This window comes from Natrix helvetica, assembly GCF_964273705.1.
Source record: "Natrix helvetica genome assembly, contig: HAP1_SCAFFOLD_294, whole genome shotgun sequence".
Classification (NCBI taxonomy): Eukaryota; Metazoa; Chordata; class Lepidosauria; order Squamata; family Natricidae; genus Natrix; species Natrix helvetica.
This window is the reverse complement of record NW_028113484.1, coordinates 513-11,901: the sequence shown is the minus strand read 5'-3', so window position 1 is coordinate 11,901 and position 11,389 is coordinate 513. Positions and strand designations below refer to the sequence as shown.

Sequence of the window (11,389 nt, the reverse complement as noted above, 5' to 3'; positions counted from 1 at the left end):
AGGGGAGTGGAGTTTGCAGGAGACAGTTAGTTTGTTTAATTGGTTTGGAGACTCCTTGCCAAGTTTTGCAGAGATCGGCCTGGCAGCTCTCCAAGCCAGAGAAGGTCTGTGACCGTAAATCCGCCCTCGAAAGACTTTGCTGGATGGGAAGGAGCAAAATTCACGGGCAATTAATAAAAGGGGATTTTGTCGGGACCAGAAGTTTGCTTCCTGCTCTTGGAAAGCCTTGGTCAGAACAAAGACTACGTTATTTTTTTTTTAAAAGCACACTAGGAGTTAAAAATCGTTTATTTTCAAATAAATACCTATATTAGTACGAACACACACAAAAATAACAGTTTTTCTTTTTCTTTTTCTTTCTTTTTGCTTCATTCGTTGTCCATATAGGTTAAATGCAGCACGACAGCAAACGTAAAGAACAATGAAGAATCCGGCTAGGAATTAAAAACTTTCTCAGCTCAGCACTAAGATTACACGATCAGCTCTCTTGACCCTTTGGATTTGCCTATATTTTAATTTGCGTGAACGGCAGAAGCCCGCTTAGCCAACTTAGATTGCATTAATCCACCTCAGCAGTCTGATTTCCACTTAAAAATACATTTCCAGGACCAATCCTGAAAAAAAAAAAAAGGAAAGCTAATAAAATCCCCCCTCCCCGCCCACCCAAACTCCCTGAATCTGTTCAAGGAGGAGAAAATGTGGGGGGAAATTCCTAGAAAATCCCTTGGGCTCAAGTGATCAGACCCCCCCCAACCCACTTCATAATTTGAAAAGCTAATTGATCGCTTCTCCGCTGGAGATTTTTTTGCACTGTTAGTGGAAGCAAGCGTGCGCGCATGTGAGGATCGGCGTGCGTTTTAACGAAGGGGGTAAACTTCACGGTGAAAACATACGGGTCAAGTGATCAACGGATGGGGGAAATGCTTTGCACAGGGTGGCACACCTCTGGGGGCCAGTGGGGGGCAGTTGGGGGTGGGGAGATGGGGTCCCACAGCTGGAGGGGCAGCCGAGTCCTCGACCCACATCTCGGGGGGAATAAGAGTGAGACAAAGGAAGATGCTTCGAATTGTGCCCAACGTTGATCACGACCGTAGATCGGGTGATTATATTCTGGGGGGAAAAATATGGAGTGGAACAAAGACGAAGAAAAGAGAAATCGGTGGATGACGAGATGGAGAAGGTCACTCCCAGGAGATACATTTTTTTCACCGGCCTCGTGGGCTCGGCATACCCCACTGTGGTTCCGTGGCTCGGGCAACGGCCCCCCTCTTCTCTCCGCCACCTGATTCTGTTGTGCTGTCCCATCACAATCGACACCGTGTTTAAGTGCAGGCTCAAACGGGCCGCCCTGTGGCTCCTGGCCTGGAGGCGGCCGCCGCCCCGTCAGCATTGGCGGCTCCTCCAGGGTTGGGCTGGCGGCTGGGTGTACCCCGTGCATTCGTGTTGGCGTTGGCTGGGGTGCTGTGGTTGGCGGGCTGCCTTGCAGGGGAGGCCCGGGCAGCCGCCGGAGAACCTCGAGTGGCCGCCGGAGAGCCTCGGGTACGGCCGGGGGAGCTACGACCCCGGGCGGGAGAACCGCGAGTAGGTGCCGGAGAGGCCGACGGGCCCGGCGGAGGATTCTGGACCACGTCGATGGTCAACACGCCGTGGACCTGGGAGAGCTGTGGGCTGTCCAAGCTGGCAACCAATTGGCGACGTCCAGCACGCAGCGGGGTGAAGTTCTGGCAGAGTCGAACGGTTTGATGTGGACCGATATCCCTGCAACGTGAGAAAACAGACATTCTGGGTCATGTGTGCGAATCCCCTTCAGGGAGAAATGATGCACAGGAAGAGAAATAGTACAGGGAGTCCTCGACATACAACAGTTTGTTTAGTGAGTGTTTGCGGTGACGACGGGCCTGAAAAAAGGGACGTACGACCATTTTTAACACGTGATCTTTGCAGCATTCCCGGGATTTCCATTCAGACGCTTGGCCACCGACTCCCATTTATGACGATCGCTGCGTCCCGGCGTCGCACGATTCCCCGTCTGATCAGGGGAAGCCAGGTTCACTTAACAACAGCGTCGCTAATTGAATCACCACAGCGATTCACTTAACGCGTGTGTGTGGCTAAGTTAACAACAGCAGGGATTCACTTAACGCAGCAAGTAAGGTCCTAAAATGGGGGCCAAGCTCACTTCTCGCTTAGCCACACGGATTTTGGGCTCAATTGTGGTCGTAAGTCGAAGACTTACCCGTACTTGACATTAATGTTGCAGCAAGGATTTGGGTCTTGAGTGGAGGCACGTTAATGAACAGGAAAATGGAAGTGGGGACCAAGAGGAGATATTCAGAGAGAGAGAGAAATTCTGCACATGTGCACAGGGCATGATTGGGGGGGTCTTTTTTTTTTTTGTCCCTTTCCCCTGAATTCCCAGCTTGGAAATCTGTCCCAGATGCTCCTCTGTGGGGGTTCTGCACCCAGGAGAGAGATGGTCTGGATGACCTCTGTGGGTCCTATTCATTTTACGAAACGGTTATTTTCCTTCTCTGTCAAAATCGCGCCCTCCTTTTTCGCTTGAAAGCACACTTCGTTTCCCCGCCCCCCCCCGGAAAGTCTTTTGTGATGAAAATAATAGTTTTTACTTCTGTGTTTCTCAACCTTGGTAACTTTAAAATGCACTTTTAAGCTGTGTTGGCTGGGGAATTCTGGGAGTCGAAGTCTGCATATCAATACAATACAATACAATACAATAGTAGAGTTGGAAGGGACCTTGGAGGTCTTCTAGTCCAACCCCCTGCCTTTCCGAGTTGGAAAACCCTGGCTGGCCCTTAAATCTATCCTTCCCCCCCTGTTTTCATTGCATTTTTTCCATTATTCTAAATATTTTTTTTCACCCTTTTTCTAGGTATTGAAGGGACCCCCGAAGGATGAGAGCATACACAGAGTGTAACCCAATTCGGCTTTTGCTAAATTGCTGTTGACAGAAGCTCCATCGTAACCTACCTAACGTGCCAACCTCCTAGGTAAAACCTCTCGGCCCTTTGCCAAACTTCGCCTCGTCAAGTGATTGTGCAAAGCAACCTTGCTTGTAACTGGACTTGTGTGTTCAGCATTCCCGTAACCAAGCTCTGTCTTACGCGCCAGAAAAAAAAACGTATTTCTTTCCTCTCCTAAGGCCCATCGTTTTCCGCGCGCGGAGAAAAATCACGAGCTTTGCGTAACATGAAATCGTGTTTCTAACACTAGGACGATCGGTGCAAGCTGTGTAAGACTGTAAGACGTTTGACCAGGAGTTTTTGTTTTTCAAGGACAGGGAGTCTCGCGCCTGTTTGTTTACGCTCTCTCTCTGCCAGCTCTGTTAAGGTGGGAGCTCAAAATGCCGTCAATTCTTTCTGCTCTCTGCAGAAAATAAAAACTGATTCTCAGTAGCTCCGCTCCGCGTTCAGAGTTTCATTGGAACGATCGGATTCGGAGCTGAATTCAAAAAACTCGCAGTGGGAACGATCATTTGCCAGGGAATAAGTCCCTTTTGGAAGGCAGAATAATTCCTACGTCTACGTTCAATTTTTGAGTGGGGAAACTTGCCCTTTCAGAAAAAGCACCGTGCCCCGGAAGAACGGAGCAATAGAATATTGTTTTTGTGGTCCTGAATTTGGGCTGAAAGGTAGAGGAACATCTTTGTCTGAAGTGTCTCTATTTGAAGGGCTGCCCCAAAGACGAGGGGGTCAATTTATTCCCCAAAGTACCTGAAGGCAACAGGTAGAAACGCATCAAGGAGAGAAGCAACTTAGAACTAAGGAGAAACTTCCTACTAGCAAGGACAATTAACCAGAGGAATGACTTCCCACTAGAAGTTGTGAATGCCCCAACACTGGAAGTCTTTAAGAAGATGTCGGAGAGCCATTTGTCTGAAACGGTATAGGGTTTCCTGCCTAGGCAGGGGGCTGGACTAGAAGACCTCCAAGGTCCCTTCCGACTCTGCTATCGTATTGCATTGTATTGTATTCTTGTGAGGACACCGAATCACAGGAAGAGTGAAAACGTACAATAGGCAGCTTTCTACAGGTCTACTCACCCGACGGTCATTGTGTTGGGAGTCGATAGTCCGGATCCTTCCATGTGGAAAATGGCACGGGTCAAAGTCACAGGAAGGGGGTTCTTGAAGACAATCTGGACTTGAGTCTCTTGTCCAACGATGGCCGGACCCAGCAGCTGCGTGGGAAGAGAGGAAGAGGATGAGAGACGATGAAGGATGGTTGTGAACGGTTGTGAACGGAGGCCGTGAAAGAGAATACAAGTAGCTCTTGACTGTTCAAAGTCGCAAGAGCACCCAAAAAAGAGATTTGTGCTTTATGACCGGTCCTTGCACTTACAACCGGGCCAGAATTCCCACGGCGGCGCGACCAAAATTCACACGCTTGGCAACCAGCATGCATTTGCAACGTTTGCCCGCATCCCAGGTTCGTGTGATTGGCATTTTTGACCTTCCCAGTTGGCGTCCGACGAGCAAAGTGAATGCGGGAAGCCAAATACACTTAAAGAACCGCGCAAGTCACTTAACAGCGGCACTGCTTCGTGGAACAGCCGCGGGGGACAAAAAGCTCGTAAAACCGGCGAAACCTTTGCTTTCTTTAGCAATTCTGGTCCCTCTTGCGGATGTAGGGCGAGGACGTCCACGTTCCCTAGAGGTAGTCCTCAACTTACAACGGTTCATTTAATCTCTGTTCCAAGTTACAACGGCACTGAAAAAAACGTGACTTGCACGACCCTTTTCCACAGTTACGACCATTGCCGTATCCCCAGGGTCTTGTGATCAAAATTCGAGAGGCTTGGCAATTGACTCACAATTATGACGGTTACTTTGCGACCTCCGGACAAACAAAGCACAATTCACTTAACCCAGCGGTTCTCAAATAGTGGGGCGCGCCCCCCTGGGGGGGCGCGAGGCTCCGTAAAGGGGGGCGCGAAGGCTCCCTTTCCATCTGGGTGCAACGGTGGCGGCGGCGGCGGCGGCATGGGCGAGGCATAATATATCCCGCCTGGAAGTGGCAGCACTTCGGACTGTGGATTTTCATTGGAGCCGCGGGCTGGAGCTGTGCAAGAAGCCTGCTCGGGCGGGGGTGGGAGGGAGGGAAGCATGGCTGTCCCAGGCTTCCCTCCCTTCCCCCCCCCCAGCCCAAGCAGACTTTTTGCACAGCTCCAGCCCGCGGCTCTGATGAGTCTCTGAGCAGTCCCCAGCGCTGCCACTTCAAGCCGGGATATATTCTGCCATGCCCTCGGCGGTAGCTCGCCTCCCCGCCAGCATTCCGTCTGGAAGCGGAAGCGCAACAGCCGCTGTTGGGGAAGGGACAAAGGGGCGGCGGTCGCCCGATCTTGCCACCGCCACCCCTTCGCCCCTGGTAACGGCGACTGTTGTGCTGCTGCTTCCAGCTGGGATGCTGGAGGAGCTGCTGGCAGGGAGGGAGGGAAGAAGGGGAGGAGGGAGTAAGGATAGACAAGCAAGAGGGAAAGAGGAAAGAAGGCAAGCAGGCAGGAAGGAGGCAGAAGGAAGGAGGGAAGAATGGAACTGGAAGGGAGGCAGGGAAGGAGGGAGGGAGAAAGGAAGGATAGGAGGATAGGGAAAGAGGAAAGAAGGCAGGCAGGCAGGGGGAAAGAGGAAGGAGGGAACTGGAAGGGAGGCAGGAAGGAAGGGAAGGAGGAAGGGAGGGTGGAAGGAAGGATAGACAAGTAAGAGGGAAAGAGGAAAGAAGGCAAGCACGCAGGAAGGAGGCAGAAGGAAGGAGGGAAGAATGGAACTGGAAGGGAGGCAGGGAAGGAGGGAGGGAGAAAGGAAGGATAGGAGGATAGGGAAAGAGGAAAGAAGGCAGGCAGGCAGAAGGGAGGGAGGTGCAAGGAAGGAAGGAACCATAGATAAGCAGGAGGGAAAGAAGGCAGGCAGGCAGGGGGAAAGAGGAAGGGGGGAACTGGAAGGGAGGCAGGAAGGAAGGGAAGGAGGAAGGGAGGGTGGAAGGAAGGATAGACAAGTAAGAGGGAAAGAGGAAAGAAAGCATGTGACTACGGTGGGAGACGAGGAAAGACCGGTGTGCTATGTTATGCAGAGGTGTACTTATAACAAGTTTATAGACAAATTATACTATTTACAGTCGCGCGGGGGGCGCGAAATGTTTTCTTCTTCCTAGGGGGGGCATGACAGAAAATAATTGAGAAGCACTGACTTAACCCAATGCGGTGAATCACTTAACAAATATGGCGAGAAAGATCGTAAAACGGGGCAAAGCTCACTTAAGGAATGTTTCATTTAGCAGCAAAAATACTGGGCTCAATTGTGGGTCATAACTCGAGGTCTACCTGTATTAAAGAAGTATATTTGCATATGTTTGCTCCCCTGGTGCAAAGATACTGTATATATCCAAAGGAAAACTCTACACCTAATTTTGCAAAGGGAAATCATGCAACCTCCTATGGGTAGTATGTTTACAAACAGCTGAATAGTGTAGCCGTACTCCCAGTGGCCCTCCCTACAGAATATAGCTCATCCTTGCTTAGCGACCACATTGGCACCTGTTGTTAACGAAAGTGGTCGCTAAGTGAAACTTTGCTTATCGCCTTTCTAGTGCTTTCCTTGGCTGGACAGACCTGCGAAGGTCGTAAAGACGAAGAGTGGTTGTTATATATATTTTTTGCCACTGTCGTAACGGCGAACGATCTCCAAAAAGGTCAGTCGTTAAGTGAGGACTAACATAGAATGTAGTTCTCCTTATTATCCCAAAGAGCATATCTCTTAACCAGAACTGGTAGCTCCAAATTTGGGGACAGCTGCAAGCATACATTTCCCTAAACATCATCCTAAACTTCTGGGCCCAGAAGATCTCACCCTCCTCGTCCAACCTAGTTTGTCGGGCATGGCTGGTGAGGCAGCCCAGAGTCTGTGTCGTACCGTCAGGGTGAGGTCCGGGGTGCGAAGACGGAAAGTGTGCTCCTTTGCGATGACCTGTCCTGTTTCGGTTACTTTCCCGGAGATGCTGAGCTTCATGGCTCCTTGGTCTACCAGATGAGGCTTGTACTCAGGATAGGAGATGACCATCGGAACCTGTTGAGCTGCAAGAAGGACAGGAGACAAATTTGGGGGTCAGGTAGGCGGAGACCCTCTGGATAAACAAATGCCAAGATTTCCTTTCCTTGTTTTGCACAGCGCATTCCTTCCTGATAATTTATGAAGAAGGTGGCCCTTTGTTAGAAATTCTGTCTATATGTAGCACCGCAGCTCAAACAAGGGACACAGTCACCATGTGCTTTACTGCTCAGCTACTTTAACTCTAACAGGAAACTCTACTTAGAACAAAAGAGTCTACCATAGATCCAAACTTGCAAACACTGCCATCTACTGGCTGAATATTACCATAGCTCCCGCAAAAAACAACAACATTCCAACAATGAATTCCAACACCCTCAACCGCCTCAGGTCCCTCCCAGTTTTGGCACCAGATGTCATGCCTCGGGCGGACGGAGATGGTTACCTCCTCCTGCAGGAACCTGGACTTGCCGCTGCTCCTGTTTAAAATTGCTACTGGTGACTCCCGTGTAATACATGACCGCCACAAAGAGGTTGAGAGAGACGTTGCGAGGCATGGAACTCCGGTTCTTCAAGATGACCCTCAAGGAGATGTCCTGTCCAGTGAAGGCCTCTTGGGTGTCGACCGTCACCGAGATGTCTTCTCCCCACTCCTTGTTGGTGTAGATATGGGCCTTGGTGCCGTGCTTGGCGGCGGTTTCTACCGCTTTGCGCTCGTCTTCCGATCCTGCAGGGAGAAAGAACGGAGGAATCGAAACGGAGTCCCTCTCCTCGATCTGAAGATGACTTTGCGGAAATACGCCATTTTTAGGGCAGTCAGCGATAGATGCTAACCAGAAGTGGTATTTAGCCGGTTCTGTCTGGTTCGGGCTATGCCTACCCACCCCGACGTAATGTGTGAGCCCTGCGCTCACCTTTGTGAACCGGTAGGAAAAGTAAGTGAATCTCACCGCTGATGCTAATGCAGGGAGTCCTCGACTTATGGCCGCGATTGAGCCCAAACTTCCTGTTGTTCAGCGAGACATTTATTAAGTGAATTTTGCCTTATTTTACGAGTGACTGAATCCCTGCAGTTGTTAATGACACGGTCCTTCAGTGAGTTTGCCCCCCCCGTCGACTTTGCTGGTCAGAAGGTCGCAAAAGTGACCCCGGGGACACTGCAACCATCGTAAATACGAGTCAGTGGCCAGCATCTGAATGTTGATCTCGTGACCCCGGGGTTGCGAGTGTGAAAAACAGTGATACGTTACTTCTTTTCGGTATCGTTGTAACTTTGAATGGTCAATAAACGAAACGCCGTAGGTCGAGGACTGTCTGTACTTATGTCACCACAGTGCCCATCCTTCTCCGCTCAATGTTGTCTTACCTTCGGGGTGCTTGTAAAGGCCGGTGATGTCGTGGCGTTGGTGGGATCCTACAGCTTTGGTGCTGATGAGATGGCCGATGGCTTTTTCTTCTACGTAGACGATCTTGAAGCTGCCATCCCCTTGGCGTTGCCAATACACCTTGTCGCTGTTCACCTGAGGAGACAAAGGGTCACCAATCCGCCCTCCTGCCGATTTTCTGCCCCACCGTGCCTGGAGGACCGATCCCGACTAAGCCTAACAACCTGCCTTTCGTTGAGGACCTGTATCCTGCACGAGTCAAAAAGAGGGCCGTGGAAATATCTACAGATCCCTCACATCCTGGACATCAATTATTTCAACTCCTACCCTCAAAACGTCGTTACTGAGCCATGGCAAATCTATGGCACGTGTGACAAGCAGAGACATGTCGCCCCGCATGCGTGGCATCGTCCGTTCCTCTTCCGGGTTTCTGGCGCGCATGTGCGGTCGACGATCAGCCGGCTTTCGTGGGTGAAGAGTTCCGGAAACTGGAAGAGCTGGTCTATTTCCTGTTTGCGATGCGTGCGGGTGGACCAGCTAGCTGATTGTCGTACGTGCATGCGTGCCAGAAACTGGAAGACCAACTGTTGCGCATGCGTGTGTCGGAAACCGGAAGCTCATTTCCTGGCATGCGCATGTCCTCTTCTGCGCACGCACTCCCTTTTCAACACTCCCTGTTTACCATCACTGTTACAGAGTGTTGCACACCAGAACAACAAGACACAAGGACAGTTTTTGCCCTGGGCCATCTTATTGCTAAACAACTCATTCCCACAACACCGTCCAACTATTTACTAAGGCTTTTTATTGCTATTCTTCTTCTCGCCCTTCCTATTACCTGCCTCCTCCCACTTATGACAGTAACCTTGTTGCTTGTATCCATACGATTTATATTGTTTGGTTTGGTTTCCTAGTCTATGATTTATGTTGATTGCTCATTTAGTATCCTCTGACTATCACTAAGTGTTGTATCTTATGATTCATGATGAATGTATTTATGATGACTATGATCGTGATTTAATCACTTTATATCTTTTAGGTACACTGAGAACTTACGTATTGAAGACAAATTCCTTGTGTGTCCAATCACAGTTGGCCAATAAATAATTCTGTTGTTCTGTTCTGTTCTGTTCTATTCTATTCTTCTATTCTTCTATTCTTCTATTCTTCTATTCTTCTATTCTTCTATTCTTCTATTCTTCTATTCTTCTATCCTATCCTATCCTATCCTATCCTATCCTATCCTATTCCTATTCCTATGTTCCATTCTATTCTACTTTTCTATTTCTATTCTAATTCTGAATTCTATTCTAATTTCTATTATTTCTAATTCTAAATTCTGAATTCTAAATTCATTCTAAATTCTAAATTCTGAACTCTATTCTATTTTATTCTACTTCTCCTTACTCTACTGTATTCTCTACTCTCTTCTCTTTTCTATTCTATATTCTCTTCTATGTACACTGAGAGCTTATGCACTGAAGACAAATTCCTTGTGTGTCCAATCACACTTGGCCCATTAAGCATTCTATTCTATTCTATTCTATTCTATTCTATTCTATTCTATTCTATTCTATTCTATTCTATTCCTATTCCTATTCCTATTCCTATTCCTATTCTTATTTATTCCTATTCCTATGTTGTAATCCTATGCTCTATTCTATTCTACTTTTCTATTTCTATTCTAATTCTGAATTCTATTCCAATTTCTATTCTATGCTAATTCTAATTCTAATTCTAATTCTAATTCTATTCTATTCTATTCTATTCTATTCTATTCTATTCTATTTTTTTCTCTCTTTACTCTACCGTATTCTCTACTCTCTTCTCTTCTCTACTCTATATTCTCTTCTCCTCTTCTATGTACAGTGAGAGCTTATGCACCGAAGACAAATCCCTTGAAATTCCGGAAAGAAGGACCCACCTCGGCAAAGCAGAAGGAAGCGTCGTATTTCATGTAGACCAAGCCGTTCTTGATGGCCTCCACGGAGCAGGGCCCACAGCAGAAGATCCCTGGTGGAAGAGATGGGAGGTGAATGCGAGGAAGGAAACGGAGAAGAGGGACTGACGCCTCCACCGAGTGTCCTACGTTCGATCTAGAACCTTCCAAGATTGGAGACCCCGTTTTCATAGGAGAGCTTTCTCGCCGGGCCAAACTTACCGCTACTGGATTCTTGAGGGGTTGCGTCCACCACTTGCCACCCGTCGAATCCCGTAGGCAGATCTGGTCTCTTCATCCAGCAGTCGTTCCAGACGTGGAAATTCCTGCACCCAGGGGAGGGAACGGAAGGGTTTAGGGCATAGTTGGAAGGGACTTTAGAGGTCCTCTAGTCCATCTTCAAATAAAACCCAGGAAATTCAGTTGTCTCTTGAAAAAAAAACACCTTTGGGACAACCATGACCTGTGGATGATTGAGAATCTCCATAGATATTCTTTATATGTTTATCAGTTGCTCTTCTCTGCACACTTGTTCTTCGCCTCTCCACCTGAACACTCGTGGAGGAGGAGGAGGAGAGGGAGGAGGAAAGGGAAGAGGAGAGGAGTAGTAGTAGAAGGAGAAGAATGAGGAGGAGAGAGAGGAGGAGGAGGAAGAGGAGATGGAGGAGGAAGAGGAGGGGGAGGAGAGGGAAGAGTAGTAGTAGTAGTAGAAGGAGGAGAACAAGGACGAGGAGAGAGGAGGGGGAGGAGGAGGGGGAGGAGAAGGAGGAGGAGACAGAGGAGGAAGAGGAGGGGGAGGAGAGGGAAGAGTAGTAGTAGTAGTAGAAGGAGGAGAACAAGGACGAGGAGAGAGGAGGGGGAGGAGAAGGAGGAGGAGACAGAGGAGGAAGAAGAGGGGGGAGGAGGAGAAGGAAGAGGAGGAGAAGGAGTAGTAGTAGTAAAAGAAGTAGGACGAGGAGAGAGAGAGGAGGAGGAGACGGAGGAGGAAGTGGAGGGGAGGAGGAGAGA

General features: G+C 48.9%; 1 protein-coding gene across 1 annotated transcript; it reads right to left on the bottom strand.

Moving 5' to 3' along the window:
* Positions 1–270: 270 nt before the first annotated feature.
* LOC309382379 (protein-glutamine gamma-glutamyltransferase K-like) lies at positions 271–10,759 on the bottom strand. Its single transcript, XM_081971895.1, has 7 exons — positions 10,604–10,759; positions 10,367–10,455; positions 8,424–8,577; positions 7,503–7,784; positions 6,923–7,083; positions 4,061–4,197; positions 271–1,758 (listed from the first exon to the last, which is right to left on the bottom strand). The coding sequence occupies exons 1-7, from the start codon at positions 10,677–10,679 to the stop codon at positions 1,335–1,337; spliced, it is 1,323 nt and encodes a 440-aa protein (XP_081828021.1). The 5' UTR covers positions 10,680–10,759; the 3' UTR covers positions 271–1,334.
* Positions 10,760–11,389: the final 630 nt, after the last annotated feature.

Coding starts and splice junctions, on each gene's coding strand:
- LOC309382379 (XM_081971895.1), bottom strand. CDS start 10,679: ATGAAGAGACCAGATCTGCCTACGGGATTCGACGGGTGGCAAGTGGTG. Junction 10,456..10,603: donor CCCTCAAGAATCCAGTAGCG/GTAAGTTTGGCC, acceptor CTCTTCCACCAG/GGATCTTCTGCTGTGGGCCC. Junction 8,578..10,366: donor CTTCCTTCTGCTTTGCCGAG/GTGGGTCCTTCT, acceptor TTGTCTCCTCAG/GTGAACAGCGACAAGGTGTA.